Source organism: Antedon bifida, chromosome 4 (assembly GCF_963402885.1).
Source record: "Antedon bifida chromosome 4, ecAntBifi1.1, whole genome shotgun sequence".
NCBI lineage: Eukaryota > Metazoa > Echinodermata > Crinoidea > Comatulida > Antedonidae > Antedon > Antedon bifida.
The window spans coordinates 29,584,023-29,603,099 of NC_136229.1; the positions used below are offsets into that span (position 1 = coordinate 29,584,023).

The 19,077-nt window shown below is 33.8% G+C and overlaps 1 protein-coding gene across 3 annotated transcripts; it reads left to right on the forward strand.

Annotated features, from left to right (window-relative positions):
• Positions 1-3,102: 3,102 nt before the first annotated feature.
• On the forward strand, positions 3,103-10,509 carry LOC144841560 (proton-coupled zinc antiporter SLC30A2-like). Of its 3 annotated transcripts, XR_013612037.1 has the most exons (9): positions 3,103-3,193; positions 5,632-5,858; positions 6,278-6,424; positions 6,927-7,080; positions 7,629-7,842; positions 8,166-8,271; positions 8,639-8,773; positions 9,225-10,237; positions 10,412-10,509. XR_013612037.1 is itself a non-coding variant. In XM_078697963.1 (8 exons), the coding sequence occupies exons 1-8, from the start codon at positions 3,156-3,158 to the stop codon at positions 9,389-9,391; spliced, it is 1,188 nt and encodes a 395-aa protein (XP_078554089.1). In that variant the 5' UTR covers positions 3,103-3,155; the 3' UTR covers positions 9,392-10,509. The 3 variants fall into 3 exon arrangements, 2 of the variants coding, with proteins under 2 accessions (XP_078554089.1, XP_078554091.1); XM_078697963.1 differs by having other exon boundaries at positions 9,225-10,509; XM_078697965.1 differs by lacking the exon at positions 3,103-3,193 and adding an exon at positions 5,243-5,365 and having other exon boundaries at positions 9,225-10,509.
• Positions 10,510-19,077: the final 8,568 nt, after the last annotated feature.

Below are 19,077 nucleotides of genomic sequence, written 5' to 3' on the forward strand. Positions count from 1 at the left end.
GGTTTCTCCAGCAGGACGACAACGAAGCATCGAAAATAGTAGGCCTACGGTCAACTAGTGGCGTAATGGTCATAACTTGGCTTATATGTGCACACAAGCGACAAATCTTTATACTCACGTTTACGAATGAGTTGGGGAAATGGAATAAGTTAACTCAATTGGCTAACTTTTTATCACTCAACTCAACTCAATATCAAAACTTATAGAATTATCTTTGATGTCCGTGATTGAACTTCGAAAACGATACGCACTGATTAATCTTAGAATATATACATTTTAAGTTGTATTAAGGAAAACCATTAGCAAAGCCGGTGTCGATTAGTGGTGCACCGATACCTCGAACATAATGTGCTGCGCGGCATGTTTGGTCATTTAACGACTCCCCACAATCCCACATAGTAAAGTAATAACTAGTTGGATAGAATGATAGATACCCTACATTCAGTTTATATTACTTGTACTTGTAAGACGTGGGCAATTTACCAACTTATTAACACATAGGCTCAGCAATACGTTATACTATAATTATACGCGATCTGCATGTACAAGTAGTAAAACCGTATACAACATGCGGACTTCCTTTTTTCCCTAAAGCTCTGTCTACACTATCAAACTAGTTTGACAAAAGTGTGATTTGCCTAAATATGGTAGTTATATAACATTATCATGTCCATATATGGGCACATCACATAAAGTTTGATAGTGTAGACAGAGCTTTAAACTTGGTTCCCACTAGAACACAAGCGATTCATTATTCCAACTGTCTCTTGTGATTGGCCAATTCGCTTGCGTTGCAGCTTACATTCCTAGTGGGAATCAAGCTTTAGGGTGGTGACTGTTAAAAATTTAAAAGCAGGTTGAGCCCAGTTGTAGCCACTGCAACATGTATGTATAATTTCTATCATAATCAGTTTCTCCGAAACACGTTCCGTATTTTGCCGTATATCTTCGTATAATATCTCGAAAGAAATGTGTATACCTGACATATAGGTGCGCGCAAGATTACTAATACTTAAGATCACGAGAGAATTGTAATGTACGTGAGATACGAATTATAAGGCTTAGTCCTACGTTTTATTAATTTTCTTTTTATAATGTGTCCTGGTTCCTCTTGTTGAAAATGTTACCGCTTTAAATCCTACTATGTATAACTGTATTCATCATCATATTAAGAGCTGGTCCAGAAACGTTCCGATTGTACGTTATGTACACAGAAGCGAACCTGTGGAATTACCTATTTTTCGTAAGGTTTTTTGTGAGTACGTCCCACTTTTATTCCATCAGCCGTATAAGAACATTATGCAACAAGCTAAGCTTATGACGATGGTTTAATTTAATTTGAATAAGTTAAGTATGGATTATGATTACATTGGTTCCAATCGAATGCGAAGAAGACTTTGTTAGAAACATAACAACGTTTTTATAATATTCATTGCAGAAAGACAAACCCATTAAACTCAATACTAAATACCATTAGGTTAAAAACGATATTACACGATAAAATGTCGCCAAAATTATGAACTATTATAAATATAATTGCAGTGACAATCTATATATAGATCCGATTATGAATAACAAGAATCTTTACATAATTTGATGTATAACAAAAGTTAGCATAAGCAGAATATTATATTATCTCTGCAGCATTGATGCAAACGGTGAATACAATTACACTACAAACGGAGTGAATAACAATACAAGTCCGTTTTATCATTGGACGCCGTACAATATATAACGTACAAATCGAGCGAATAACAAAGTTGGGTTTTATTGAACGTCTTGGAATATAACGTCCAAACGCATTTTAAATTAAAAAAATTAAATAAGGCAATCAATGAATCAATGAATATTTAATTACCTGATTAATTTTATTATTGCCTCCTCTCGTCTCTGGTATTATGACCGATAAGCTGTCGTATCATTTTAATGAGCTTGTTTTATTTCTAAAATATTCCTGGTTTAATTTAATACAGCCTGCTTTAACACGTAACATTTTCTATTCTTTATTGTCATTATACTGTCACATTATTCGATACGTTATATTTATATGTATATTTGTTCGTCTAAAGTTTGAATTTAACCGTCGGTTTCCATAAACATGTTTCTATTTTTTATAATTCCATTTTTCACTCGCTGTATTGTGTGTGGAAAAGTACCGTACATGTCGCTGCCTTTAATTTATCATACATCATAAGGTATGGAGCGAGTACTAATCCACTAAGTTTATTCCTGTAACCCTTGGTCAGACATTGTACATTCTATAAAGTAATTTCTTCATGATCAAACCATCCGCATATTTACCCTAGTCTTCTTACTGGCTGGCATAAATTCCATGATACAGTGTACTGTAGCTTATACATTGTGCGGTACATGCGGTTTCGAACATTATTTTAAAGATATATTGTCCCCCTAAAAAAATATTTTTTTAAATTATTTTGTTGAATATGTTATTTTAATGTCACATAATATTTATTCACTCTCACAAAAAATTGGATCTGAAAAAAATTTATTTACCTGAGAAAAATGTAATTTAAAGCAAAAAATGGTCAAATTGTCTGGAAGACAATGAGTTTTTGGGTAATTTAACTGTTTATTTTGTCTTTTTATAGGTGAAATAATTTTTTTCCCCGTTTTTTTTCTTATGGAAGTGAACAACTTCATTAAAACTGCAAAATGGCCTATTCAAAGTCCGATTTTAAAAATCGTTATTTTTCATGATTTTGGGGGACAATACATCTTTAAGGTAGGTTTGTCAATTACATAAATACAGTTTATATGATGCTGTTTAGTGATGTGGCACAGTATTGTAGAAGTTTACTAGATACTTCGAGATACAGAAGGAAGAATTTATGGTTATTAATTGAAACTGCTATACTGCAATAGGCCTACGGTAAATTTGAATTTAATTGTTTGTGTATTATTGATATTATATTGTCTACCTCTTCGATTATCACGTTTATAGTTTTAATTTATTTTAGTATCTTGTATTTGAAATGTTGTTCTCAGTATTAATTTGAACACTTCAGCGACTTCATCCACAGTTCGACCAATCAGCAGGGAATGCTACGGCTTGTTGTATTGGATATTATTGATAGATGTCGTGTTTGTAAAGCATTCGTTCAATAGCTGGAGTGGATACGGCTATACCTTGGAATATGGCAGACAAATCACCAAGATTAGGAGAAAGGAAACGGTAGGTAATGGGTTTTACCAATTCCTGTTATTATGTCTTGTTCGATTTTTTTATATTTGTTTTGTAATCTGTAACCTTATGTTAAAAACAAGCGAGTATTGATGTTGTTTGCAACTATTAAAAGCGATATCACCAGCAGTAATGCCCTGGTTAATATTTAAAATGTACTTGATTGTTGTATGCAAAACATGAATAACAAGCAAGTTTACACCACCAACACCACTCGTAACATCACATTAATTGTCTATTTTAATCGTTTGATTATCAATTAATTTTGCTCTAGGCCCTACGCTATAGTTTTTAATAAACCAGTAGCCTAAGCATGAGAGACGACTTTATGTTTAAAATTCCTCTTTCTGGTTGCATGTTATTAAGGCATAGTAATATTTAAGAAATAAGCGTATATATATCAACATTTGATTACTCTGGTCTATCCTGAGGCAACACCATGGCTGTAGCAATTTTCTGCCAATGTTTAGGATACGCGTATCATACGAAATTCGATCTGGAAAACCTATTTTTTGTATTAAAATCGGCCCACAGTTAGATATTAGAATTAGACTCCGGGTTTCGTCAAGATAATGTTTAGGGGCCATGACTTTAATATGAAGTTATACCACAGAAGAGTGAAATTACTCTTCCCTGGTTATACTGTACCAGTTTGTAGTTTTATTTTATTCATCTATATTTACATTTTAATCAACAAGAAAATTACTGATCAAATAATAACGTTATGTCCAATTACTTTCTTTAATCCGGCTCTCTTTTGTTCGCGTCTGTGATAATGCATTGGGAGGTCGAACGTAATTACCGTTTTACGCAGTCTAATGTATAATTTTTACTTAATTATTAGCAATGTATGAATAATCCATGTAATTAATATCGGAAAAGGTCCCTTGTGAATTTATATTTAGTAATAGCTGTTGCTCATGATGTAAAATGTAATTACCGAACTAACATCAAGTTACCAGGCAATTTAATTAGTAGCATAGGTTTGCCTTCATTTTTTATCAATGGATTCTAATATCTGAGTATCCAGAATATCAGAAAATAGTAAAAGAGTAAACCATACATATTTTTCAGTAGAGATTATCCGGATCGGAGCCCATGAATGTTAATGTAAGACAAATTATTGCCTTTAAAAGAAACTTGACATGAGTCTATTACACGCGCATGCGCATTAGTCATTTGTAAGGATAATGTATTGTGATTTGTGCAACCAGTAGTTTAAAACAGATACGTCTGTTACCTATTGCTGGAATTCGTAATTGTGGGTGGCGTAATAAAGTTCGATTATCTGCTATCGTTTATAAAACGTGATTAGGTGTGGGTCAAATACATTTCAAGTTTTTCTTTGAAAAAATACAAAGCATGACTAAATTATAATAATAATAGGTAAAGAAGAGGACAAACGCCCCAAAAAAGTACAAAAACCCAGATGGGTTACAAAAAAAACCAACGGAAATTTTTAAATGTTTTCATGTAAGTTTCACAGTTTTGGTATGGTATTTGTAATTATTACGTTGGAAGTTGTGTGTGGAGAGGAATATGTACATTTATCACGTTCTTTGATGGTAATGGTAGAATGAGTTCTGATGAGAAAATCGAGTAGGATTAAGGAAATTGATTGAGTTAGATTGCTGTTGTTTGTCTATCTCATTTAAGTTAAATAGGTTGAAGATTTAATATACATAATTTTGGGTAAGCTAGTTCACTTTCATGATGCTTACTACTGTAATTGTGTTTGGAGCGTAGTTAAAGTAGTCCGACTTTCATACGGTTTTGCCTTTTGGTTGTGAGTGGACGTAATTACCTTCATTCATGGTTATGGTTTTAAAAGACGTAACTGTGTATGAAGTAATATACATTTATTTTACGGTTTGGATCGATATTGGTTGATAGCAGAGCTGAGGTTTTACAAAATTACCTGTTGATATTGTGAGTAGGCGTAGTATGACGATTTGTCGATATTTCAGCACTTAGGTTGTTTAGCAGACGTGTATGCAATATTTGCATACCCAGGAGTATCTTACTATTTGACATGTTGAAGCATCCTTTTCACAGCTAAAATGAAACGTGACGTGAGTAGATGTAGTGCAGTAGGTCGTACATTAACTCACGGCGTGGATCGAGATTGGTTGGTCGATTGAGCCGCACGTTTTTGACAGAGAGGTGATTGCGTAAAGAAATATTAATGAATCACATGTAGCGATAATTTAACTGTAGGCTACCCGTTATGTAAAGATGAAAATGAATCATAACATAGGCCTACATAACTGATGTACTGCAGCTAATTTAGGTTCAGGTCGGCTTTATATTTGTAAATGCATACTGTATACATTTTGGAAAGATAAAGTGACACTAATGGGCCTTATCGTGCAAACAAACAAACTATAGTACAGTACATGTCTTTATTATATTATTTTTTTATTTTAAAGAATCCCTCCATCAAGTCCAAGACAAGGAGCAAGAAGGAAAGGTGGAAAGAGTGATGATGGAATCTCTCTCATGCCTCCCGGCCACATGGACTACGGAGCGTTCGACGACTTCAACGCTGACATCGAAAGGAGGTTGTATGTTCGGCGTGGTGATGTTAGAGTCGCTCGACAAAAGTTGATATTAGCAGCTATCGTGTGCTTCATTTTTACAGCTGGCGAAATTATAGGTAATTATTGTAGAAGTAGACTTTTTTCCCTTAAAGTTCAAAGTTTTTAAGCAATATGCTTTCTACATCTCCCAACTACAACCTTCTTCTAATTAGCCATATTGAAGATATGTACGTTCAACTTTACTCTTCAAGGAAAAGTACTCTACAATCGTTTGTTTATACTATTTGACGTTAGGCGACAGTCATTTTGATTTGTTTTAAACATTCACGTTGATTAGCCTACTACGTGAACGTTAAATCACCGTAAGGGTAGGCCTACATTTAAATATTCAGATGTAATTAATAAAGTAACGTTTATAATTTCCTTTGTCGTTTCGGAGACTCTTTGGTTTTTACTAATAATGACATTTACTTCAAATGAATGTCCAACTTTCAACGTCCATCTTAAACTGTTGTTTACGTACATTTTATTTTAGGAGGGTATATGTCGAATAGTCTTGCTATTTTCACGGACGCTGCACACATGCTAACGGATCTAATAACTATTCTTATCAGTCTATTTGCACTTTGGATGTCGGAGCGTTCTCCTTCAAAATCGATGACATTTGGTTGGTATCGATTAGGTATGTATGACGCTTACTACGGTATTTTGATAAAGGTGTTAACATGTGCTTGTTACGTATTTTTACGTCTGAGACGAAAATGTAAGCAAAGGTGAGAAAAACTACCTCAACAGTGCAACGTAGGCCTACGTATCAATTTCTCACGATAAATGGTATTCACAGGCAATGTTATGATTTCATCCACATTCACTTTTGTTCCTTTCTGGTTTCTATGTTATATTTTATTTACTTTCTGTACAACTAGCTGCTTGGTGTCATTAACATTTTGTAGTTTGTCCATGCCGTCATACGTTAATTTATACAATTTAAAAAATAATAATGTTCATGTATTATTCATTGTTTCTCTGCCTTAACACGTTGCCAAAACAATAATGAGACGAATCTGCGTCTAAGCCCAACCCAAACTGGTGACGCCATCCTTGTCTAATGTGATTAAGTTTTCATCTCACAATGTTTTATGAATGTTAAATATTTGATTTTGTTTGCTTTCTTCTTTTTCTAGAGGTAATTTTTACATTATTATCTATATTATGTATTTGGATTTTGACTGGAATACTTGTTTACTTTGGAATCGAGAGAGTACGTCTACAAAAGTATGATGTACAATCGGATATTATGCTGATTACTGCCGCATGCGGCGTAGCTGTTAATTTTCTGTAAGTTTAAAGACAAATTTCATACTGACAAGTTACGCATGAAGCAAAACACTTAAGGCCATTTTACACAGACGAGCGGTAACGGTGAGCGGTAACGGTAAGCGAAAAACCGCGATGAGTGTCCCACATGAATTTGTATCCTAACCGCCCGTCCTCTTCGCGTTAAATGGTCATAAGAAATAGCATAGGCCTAGATTCTATATTGTTTTTTCCGCTTACCGTTACCGCTCGTCTGTGTAAATTGAGAAATAAGGAATGAATATTTTTGGCATTTGTATGCCGGCTAGGTAGAGTACACGTGTGTCATGCATTAATAATAATTCTTTGGTTTTGATTCTATTGGTAGTCAAATTAAGAGGAGATAATACAGTTTGAAATTAGCGACACCTCTTTGTGGTAAAATCGAAACTTTTAACTAAAATAGAGGGCGCACCATAGCAATACCCGAGATCACCACGCACTCTGCTAATACATTTTACGTTTGTTAAACATAATGTATAATATTTCTAACAAATTAATCTACAATACATTGGTCTCTCCTTATGTAGGATATCGTTGCTTCTTCATACATACTGCCCTGCCCATGCACAGATGTGCCTAACTTCAACTCGTGATCGTGCGCAGTTGAATGCTGTAGCTGATATTTACAGTGGTTTCTACGACGAAGATGGCGGCAACCGGCGCACAGCAATGGTTCACGTGATCGGTGACATGATCCAAAGTTCTGTAGTACTAGTAGCCGCTATCATTATTTATATAAACGTAAGTAAAATGATAAAAACCAATGTTGGTTACCAAAAACTATAATAATAAGCTATGTCACTACACGACATCTCACAAACCACCTTTCTAGGTCCTAGGCGGCGATTCAGCTTAATATTCGTAAAAAGAAAATCTGTAGCTGGTGGTGCTTTGAATAAAGAAATACCTTGAGAATTTGAAAGTCTACCTTATTTAATAAAACAGTTGAATTGGAAAGAACTGTTGTGAACAGTCATACTTTAATAACTTGTAAATTCAACACTTTTGCCATACACTAAGAAAGAACATGTCACTTGTATTTTGTCTTTTGTTTTGATTTATAGCCTGATCTTGGTATTCTCGATCCGATTTGTACTTTCCTCTTCGCAATCTTGGTTCTTATAACTACAGTTGGAATTTCTATCGATATTATGAAAGTTTTAGTTGCAGGTATGTACACACATTTTTTGTCAAAGATGTTCGTGTTCACATTATGTGTGTATTCTATATGATAATACAACCATGGATAAACGAGAAAGGATTCGTACCGGCGGTAACAATGCCGATGTGAACACCATGAATCTCCAACGACTCTCTATAGAAAGTTACGGAACAATTTGTAATATCGTAAATGAATATTATCAACAACCAAGATTACCACCTATGACAAAAAATGTAGGCATCCATATCTTATGGTGATCTTCGGCAAAAAATCTAATTACAAATCAAAGGCGGGTACAGGAAGCTTTATTTGAAATTGTCATCATTTAATCTCATAAGTCTTGTATAACTTAAATATATTTTCTTCTCAACATAGCTTCGCCAAGCAATTTAGATTACACAAACATAAGGCGTACATTAGTTGAGATAGACGGAGTTGAGAGTATTCATTCGTTACATATATGGTCACTGACGATCGGGGTGAATGCAATAGCTGTACATCTAACATTAGGTGAGTAACCATTAAGCTTGGTTCCCACTAGGATGCAACGCGAAGGACCTAGACGCAATGTGTAAACGCAATGTAGTCCTATCAACGCAAAGAATAAGTGGGAAAAAGTGGGAACCGACGACGTATATTCAATACCGATTTGCGTACGTCGCCACGATGATTATTCAACTTCTCGTAACAGGGGAATGCGATGTTGATACAAGAGTAATCTGTTTACCTTTGTGGGAACGTTAGTAGTTACGTGGTTTCAACCACTCTGACGGGAAGAAATTAAAATCGTTTCCCGTGAGAGACAGTTCTGGATTTCACATTGGAACCACATATTCTCAAACTGAGTATTCTTTTCTTCATGATAGTTAAAAATAACAAGACGTTAATTTTGTAGTGGCACGACAGCGTGTTACCCTGCTTGTGTTTTTCTAATAGAGTATATTTCCTTATTATCTTGTAGCTAACCTATATGAAGGGAAGCCAGTAGATGGACAAGATATTCTAAGCAGAGCACAAAAGCTTCTGAAAGCACGGTTCAACCTCCACGTGGCAACAATTCAGGTTGAAACCTACGAAGCACGTGATTGGTGTTCTTACCGCTCTGACGTGTGTGACGTTGATAGTTAAACCATAAGAGATTCACGAGTCGGTAGCGTAATAAATATATGTACCGTTACCGCAACCACTATGTATAATAAAACGTTTTCGGTATTTTATCAGAGAATATGGTAAGAGGGAAGTGTATCAGCTACGCTAAACAAAATTGCGCATAGTTCACCAGTCTCAGAAAAGAGACAGAGATCTGACGTGTGTGTAGACGACTTGTTATCCGTATTCAGCATTGTTGGTCTTTTTGACGTTGCTAATAGAAAGACTTTAAAATGTATTAATGAAAGTGTCTGTCAACTGAATTTGTATTTTGTTTCGGCTGTACCAACTAAAAGCGGAATAATATTAACAATATCTTCATTTAATATTGGAAACGACGTTCTGATCCAATCTGGTGGTGATTTTTGTAACTGGTCACGTACTGGTAGAACGGAAGATATGTAGCTCTCAGCTTTGCAAATATGAATTATGCATTAGGTTTAAATGCTTGTTTCATTGAATGATAGAGAAATTATTATATAATTTGATTTAATCAGTTGATTTGATTTATGACAACATTGTAAATGATAATATTGAAATTATTTAATTTGTAAATATCGCAACAGAAAAATTCATTCAGTCATTGTATTTAGCAATTAAAATATTTTGTAGCATGTGTACAATAACATACCGTATACAAAGTATAACATCTGGAAGTATCTGAAGTCCCAATATTAATATAAAACGCACAATTTTAATGTAGTTTTAATTATAATAGATTCTCGAACGAAGGTACGTACAATATCTGTATAGTCAGAATACTGATGCAAAGCGTCTCAACAATAATGACCGGATATAGACTGCCCCCTATTGACCAATACAAACGTATACAACAATATTGGAATATCAAAGGGAAAAAAACAATACCAGTAGGCTTAGGCCTACAATTATCTGCATTATCCCGCTTGACTATCTAACTTGTCAGAATATTGACACAAAGTGTCTGAACACTAACAACCGGATATAGGCTGCCCCCTATTGACCAAAATTAGACATTAGAATACCAAACCAACTCAACTTACAATCTCTGCTTTATTCCTCCTTAACTGATCGTAATAATTGATGCAAACATCAATATTGATCAATAAATGATGCATTTGTATATCGAACCAAAGCCACTCTACAATCGTATTATACGGTTTGATTATGTAACTGTTTAAAATATTGAAGCAAAGCTAAATGTTTTATTCATAGAGGTATACACTTAGTTGTGTTCATCCAAGACCGGATATAGGCGCGGCTACTCCATAAAGTCACTGCCGGTACTACAAGCTTCAGTTGTAGTTATTCATTATCCTACACAACTACAGTCGAGACGCAGAGTTGCGTGACCTCGAAATTATCACAATCTCGAAATTTGAATCGCCGCCATTGCTATCGGCGGTCGAGAGAAAAAAGTTCTGAATTTCCGTGTAAAATTATGAGATTTTAATTACGATTTACAGGGTATTTTGTATTTATAAATAATATTTAAGGGATTTTACCTGTTTAGAATTCAAAAATTCGATCATATTTTGCCTAGCCAAGTGAAAGTTTGTGGCGACCTTAGCGTAGGCTAGCGGCGACTGGCGTAGTGCTGAGTAACTTTAGTCGAAAAAAATTAAATAACTCACTGAAAATCGTATGAACAGTCACAGATTTTAGGTATATGACGTAAATATATATTCCAAACATTTCTACCAAAGGAAATTGTTAAACTCTCTTGAAGAAAAAAATGGCTGGATTCGTTTGAGAAAAGCGAATGAATTCTAAAATAGCAGCCATTTTCCGACGAGAGAAATGACGTAATGGCAATAGCCTTACAGCACCAGACGGCTTAAAATGACGTAATGGCAATAGCCTTACAGCACCAGACGGCTTAAAATGACGTCATGGCAATAGTCGTAGGGGAACCAGACTGCTTTTAATAAAACTTTCAAGGTCCGACTGCATTACAGTATTTATGTGGTTTAATTTCAAATTCCATTTATTATTGTTATTAATTAATCAATATTAATTTACAATGCACAATCTATCACTGCAATCATCACACCACAAATTTTTCAAAAACTACATAATAAATCACAAAGAAGAATTTTTAAAATTTAAACTTTATTTTATTTCAACTCATAACTGTTGTAAAATACAAATTATCAATAACAAACTATCTTAAAATATACAAAAATTATTTTGGTAGAGTTATAAAACATTAAAAGTGTAAGTGTAATTTTAACTAATATCTTTGGTATTTTTGAAGAACTGAGAAACATGTAACCGAATACAATTATGCAGCACGAATTTAAACATAAATACGATAACATTTAAAAAGACTAGATAGATGCTGATAAAATAAATATATATATAATATGCACTATACAATATTTACACTACCATGATGAAAGCTATACGGCAATATAACTGGAACAAATACTGGTTTATAAACTTATTTAAATTAGTTTGGATTAAGTAATTTCCAAGTAAACTATTCTAAGGCAAACAAATCTAATTATTATAATAATTATTAATAACTTTCAAGGTTTTCAAATATATCATAAGTCTATAACTTATTTAAATAGCACACTTATTAAACTTGGATATAAATTGGTGTAGTAAATGCACATGAAAGTTGGTTAATACAGTATGCAGACATTTTGGCTTGGTACGGTATGCTGGCTAATTGAGGTAACTTGGTTAAAATCCTGAGATGATCAAACGCTGGCATCCAAACACCTGCAAAATAAAAACAAAAATATTACAGTATCATTGTATACTTCCTTTATAGGTTTATTTCAGTACATCTGGTGAGCTTGGTACCATCATCTTCTGGCCGAGTGTTGAACACGTCTCCTAGCCTGGCCTAGCACCAGCATAATAGCCTGGGCGGGAGCTGGCTGACTGGCTCTTCTTTGACTAGCTAGGCCTAGGCTAATAGTATGCTCTACAGCTAGAGAGGGGCATGGGGCTAGGCCTAGATGCATCTAATAAAAAAATTACAAATTTAGTTCCAATAGCATAGGGTAATTACTAATAGTTCAATCCGTACGAAATAACTATATAGGAGACTTCAAAACAGATCGGCCTAGCTAGCCCTAGTTACAGTAGGCCTAGTTCTATACAGACCGAAATCTCAATGTATTTTATTCCTTTCATAATTACAAATTTCCACAAAATATAACTTCAAATAACATTATAATTGCGTGATAATCAATAAATAGTCGATCAAAACCTAATATGTCAAACCAAAGCCCCATGATTGGTAAAGATTGATCTGCTAAAACACAGACGCTATCTACGATATAGTTAAGGAATACATACAAAGATGGCGGCGGCCCGAAAAAAGTGACTGCTCAATTTGCACTAAATTTTAATAGTTCTCATGAATGAACAGAGCCAAATCTTTCTCAGAATATGTATTATATGTGTATTGAGCACATACTAGAATGTTATTAATTTTGGCTGGTGAAGAAAAAATCGGCTGGTTTGTTTCAAACCAAAACAAACCAGAATCAAAACTTACCTCACGTGAGCCCTCGACAGCTACGATTTCGAAAAATGGACGCCGATTTAAATGTCCGTCCTTTTATACGAAAAAATGTCGGCGGGAAGATTCTTTCTATATTTGGTAAGCCTTTACCATATTTGGCAAGTTAATAAGGTTCCTGATTGGTGAAATTTTACTGGATTTCTGAAGGCTCTTCCATGCAAAAATTCATCGCGGTTCGTCGCTAGGTGTAAACAATTTCTACTTCCTGGTATAAAAATGGCGCATGCGCAGGGGAAAATTAGCGATTTAACGGTCATTTGAGCACTCTGCGTGACTATGGGTGCATAATGTTTACCTAAATAAACAGCTGAGCGCACACAATCCGTTTCAAATACGGTGTATGCATTGTGGAAGATGATTGGTCATTCATTTGAAGTGATCATTCAATACGTAACGTGGGCTATGACGTCATATAGCTTGACTGGCGGAAATTTGAAAACAATACAAACCATATTATGTGATCCATCAACAGCTATCGTTTGGGTTGAATCATTTGGTTGGAATACTCATTACCTAACAAAGTAGGTAGGTTATATACAGTAATGTTTACTTATTATTACTATTAACGTTAGTGCTCAGTAGATTTGATTTGTGCTTACAGTAGTGAGTACCGGTAGCGAGTAGTGGTGAAGCCTAGGTAGGCTGAGCGATAAATACATACATTCCTTACATACCTTCTTCTTGCGAGCGTAGTGATTATCCGTCAGGAAATGTTTTATTGTTCCATTTTTAAACCAAATTTGGTACATATAAAACAAACTAACTAAAAAGTTAGTCATTTCATTTCTGTTTTTGTCCTGTTTTCTTTTTCAGTTTTTATGGGCTGCCTTATACAAGCTTCGCTTTTTTGGAATGTTGCCCCTCTTATTTTAATCATATTTATTGTCAATTTTTATTTACTATGAAATTATAAGAGAAATAAATGTTACTTTGATTGATTGATTTCACACTTCCAAGTTTGTCTCATCTTCAGGTGAAATCCATTATGGAGTTGTATTTTATTAAAGCAGTTGAACGTAATCTTATTTTCTAAAAATATGCCTATAGGATGAATGAAATCTGGATACATTTCCTACGTTACTGAGTAAATGATAGCAATGTCACATAATTATTAGATAGCGTGGTGAAGAAGAAAGTGAGCTTCTAATAACTACTGCTGTGCCGGGTCAGTTGTATTCATCGGCCTGTTATTCTAGAAGATAAAAACATAATAATAGTACAGTATTAGTAATATGTGTCATATGCCTGCTCATGGTAGCTTGGTGGCCCTAGTTCTGTGGTGGTGAAATATGGAATTCTATTAAATAACCATAAAGTATTTGTATCATCGCATTCATAAACAGTAGTCATTATTTGTTTTATAACACATCCTACCCTATTATCTCAACAACCGAAACACATTATTATGCCTATAGCTAGGTTAGGCAACTATTAAACTGATTTAGGATAATGATGTTTTTTTTTCTTGTTGAATTGTTCCTATTAATAAAAAAATCATAAAATGAGCAAAAGCTAATCTAAGTGAGTTTTTGGTCTAATTTAATACATCACATTCCGGCATTGTTTATAATATATGCAAAAGTCAAGCAAGGCAACGGGTAGGCGGTGCTACTCGATTTCATGCGGAGATGTTCACAGTTGGCCTTTAGAATTTTTTTGTAGGTGAGAAGATTTTTTTTTCGTACAACAAAGCTAAACAAGTACTATCACACGATCTTTTGATTGTCAAATGCCATGTGACCCACAATTTGCCAATCAAATGACAAGAGTAATATAATATTTATGCGTGTCATAATGGCTGTAATAGTACAGTGGACGTGACAGCAAGCCAAACATAACTGTAGCATAATCACTTTAAATTATCCGTAAATACTTACCTCTCTCGTCAATATCATCATTCATCTCTTTATTTGTTTGTCTCATTTAAATCAACGTCATCATCAACGTCATCGTAATCGTCTTCGTTATCTTCGCCATCAGTATCATCATGCATACATCACATCCTAATTGTTTTGGTGATTATTATCTAAATCGTCATCATCATAATTAGTAATTACACATTTCTTCGGACTGAGTCTACTTACGTTAAACAGTCTGGCCCGGAAGCGGTTGGTCCGAGTGCGGCTGGTGCAGATGACCGGGTTGTCGTGACTGACCCGGTTGAGGTTGGCCCAATTCCGTCTGACCTAGTTGCGACTGACCCGGTTGCGGCAGGCCTGAGTATGGCTGGCCCGGATACGAATGGTATTGTAAGTTTGGCTGTATGGTATTCACGAACACTTTAACAAAAATGAAAACTAGGCAATTACGAAATTAAACTACTAGCTATAATGTTGTTTTGATTATTTATGTAGAAGCAAAAATCTTTAGCTTAAAGACTTGTTATCAATAAATAAATTGCTTACCGCCCGGTGGTTGTTGCTGTTGTTGTTGGTGGTAATGTACAGTTGTAGCGCCAGTATTAGTTTGTAAAACTGGTTGTGGAACTACCTATATTGCAAAACAAATCAAAATTGTTGAGGGACATAACAATCTATACTTTACGGACGACAATATATTATTATTATTGTTATTGTCTAAACCAATTTCTGCTGTAGGCCTATGTGAATTTATTTACTTTTGCTAGAAATAAAGTATAACATTATTATTGAGAATATAGGCCTACTACTAGTTACATAATATCTTTGCACCTAACTCAATTCGATCAGATTTTGGGAATTTGGACGTTGTCAACATGTAGTTATTATTGTTATGACGTCTTCACTTGTAAGTTTTGATAGTTTAAAACCAGGGGAGATTGAAATTTCACTCTTTTCCCTGTTTAAAGCACACTGTTTCACTCTCTTCAAGTAGGCTTACTATATTAGTTTTTAGTATCCTCTATGCCTATTGATTATAGTATAATGAATACCCGGACTACCTATATAATGGTAGTGGTTAATAGTTAGAGTAGCTGATGAATTGATTTGTTACCGTATTAAATAATGGCCTATGTTGTGACGCAAGAACTAAAGCCCATATTACAATGGCAATCTCACAAAAACACCACATGGCCAAATTCGCATCGATTGAAATTCGAAGAATTTTCGGAGAACTCTATAAAACAAAAGCATATAATAGGCAGACAGCCAATTAAATCATTTTGAAATTAATTAATTCATTCTGTAAACTTTTTTGTTTATCATTTTGTTGTTATTGGATGTCTAAGATCAAAGAATGCATTCACTTACCGGTAAGTCGTATAACCAATCATAATACTCGTAATATTCAGGTTCATTAAAAGCAGCAACGCAGGATATGATACCTACACACAATGCATGTAAGCCGACAATGATATTGCTTACATTAAATGTAACCAACTGTAAAAATAACAAAATCAATCTTAATCGTAAAACTTTTTTTGAATAATGTACCTATATTTAGTTAAACTTAAAGATGTATTGTCCCTTTGTCTAATTCCAAAAAAATAAAAAATAAAATATTTTGAAAAAAAGTGGGTCATTTTGAAGTATCATAATAGTTATTAACTTTCACCAAAAATTAGTCGAAAAAAAAATCATTTAACTGAAATACAGACGTTTTTTTGATTAAAAAATAACTTTGACTTCCAGTCAAAGTTTTCGATCAAAACATATCTTATAATGCAACGCCGCTTGTTTGGCTACTCTGTATGCATAATCATAAAACTTCCTTGCGATCTGTGTGAAAACACCTTCTCAACCATGACGAGTTGTAAACAATCTTAATTAGCATATGCATAATGCATACTCGTGGTTTGAAATCTTTGTTTACTTTCACTCGCGATGATTTTCCAGATGAAATAAAATAATCAAATTAATTTACCTGTTAATTACATAAACGTCTTGTTTTTGGCTCGAATTTTCGACTTAAAGTGAATAACTTTAATAATACTTTGATATGGCCAATTTAAATTTAGAATATTTTGACCTTCATTTTTTTGTGTTTAAAGGGACAATACATCTTTAAGTATTGACACTAATATTTGCATTTTGCTATAAGTGCCGTATATTAGGCTCTTCAATTGTTAATGACTTCATTATTTTCTGTACAGAAACTATTATTTGTATTACTATTAACAGTTCACACAAGAATGCAACACAAAAGGGTATGTGCAACGCAAAAATGTTACATCGATTATTTGTATTGCGTTGTCTCCTCCTAGTGTATTGTATACACTGTTCACTTTGAGTTAGTCTGACAAGTATTTCATGGACTCAGTTCAGTTCTTATATTAGTTATTATACTATTATACAGTAGTAGTATTTAATTGTCTTTGTCTTCTCTTATATTTTCTAAAATGTTCTTCGGTATGTCTGTCTCTATATTATTTTCCAGTATTCTTCTTTCTCTTTACTTGTTGATTGCATTTACATCTTTTATTTGTGGTGTGGTGTAAATTATTATTTATAGAAATCAAGTAATTTAGCTACTATATAAATATTACCAAAGTAATGGCAGCTTTTAAAAGATGTTATATGTTTTATAATACCTACTATGCATTTCTTTTGTTCGAAGTCCATCGAGTGCATGCTGGCAATAAACCCACAGATAGCGCCGGCTATGATCTGAAATAAACCAAAATATGAGATTTGAAGTTTGGAAGCTTTTGTAGTGTCTTCATTCCATTGGATCCCCTCCTAGCTACATACTGTATATAATTGTACGATGTCTTAGTTGAGATGATGTACTTTGAACATGAATAGGCCTATGTTCAATACTGGACGTCTAAGGCAGAAATCATGAATAATTCATTAGGATATTTATGCCAGTATAAATTAAGTAAATTCTAGGGCCGATATACAATCGTTGTTTTCGTCATCGTCGACATCGTCGTACTGTAGTAAATGCCACCGCCACCACTGTGATTATTCTTCAGACAATAATTTATAGTTAAGTGTAGATTCATGACAGAAAATAAACTTCTATCAGCCTATTTTATAGCTAATGAACTTGATAAATCTATATAAATTGTGCTTATCTCACCATGATTCCTAGCCAAATACCTGCTCCAAAATAGATATTGCAATCAAAAGTTACTGCAGTAATCCCACAAATCCCAATCAGGATTCCAAATGACATCTAAAAAGTAATAATAATAATATTATTTTAATATAATTATTTATTTTGTTGAAAGGGAAAAACGACTCTGTAAAGTTTGCAAATGCGTAGTTGAAATAAATATCACTTTGTTTTGGAATGTCCATACTACAAAGAAATTAGATAGTCTTTTTAAAACATTATTATCTTAATCAACCAACAAATAAAAAGTTTATTTTACTAATGAACAAAAAAGAAAAAAGTAATCAATAACCTGGTAAGATTTGGCCTTTTCGCATATAAAAAGAGAACCAATTATTTTGCTGTTACTACTAATAAAATATAAATATGTATTATTATAAATTATTGTATGTGTCAATGGCCTACATACTATTCCGTTTGATAATCGTTATAATTCCTCAATGCTTTACTACTCTAATCGGCATCCTCATTAATAATCTTTTTTTCTCATCAACCACCTATCTACTAAAACCTCTTTATCTACATCTTACCTACACTTATCATCCTGCTAATCAACATCCTGCTAATCAACATCCTGCTAATCAACATCATCTGCACTATAGTCATTGTAATCATGGAGGTATAAATAAACATCTTTTACTATACAATATTTCATGCATCATTCTTTTCATTCTCTTCATAAACCTCTTCATCATCTATCATCAATTAAAAAAAATTCAAATTTAAATTTTCTTCCGCAAATACAAATCAAAATAATGAAAATATAAAAGATTTCAGTTCAGTCGATTTTACTAACTTAAATTGTTCAATAGAACTTTCTATCTTAATTCCATCAAGTCATGCAAAGACTCGTTGCCCTCGGGTTAATATCTTCTAGTAAAATAGACTTATTTGATATCTACCGATTCTACCAGTTTTTATTGTTTTCCTTATGGCATATGACATATCGAGAGCTGCAGGAGTGTTTTCATCATTTCGAAGTACTGTCTTAGCATTGTCCAATGAGTATCACTAAGCTTCAATGAAAGTGGCTCAGTTCGACAACATTTTAGATTACGATTTTAGACCATTGACATTAGGATAGCTCTCAGATTTTTTCTAT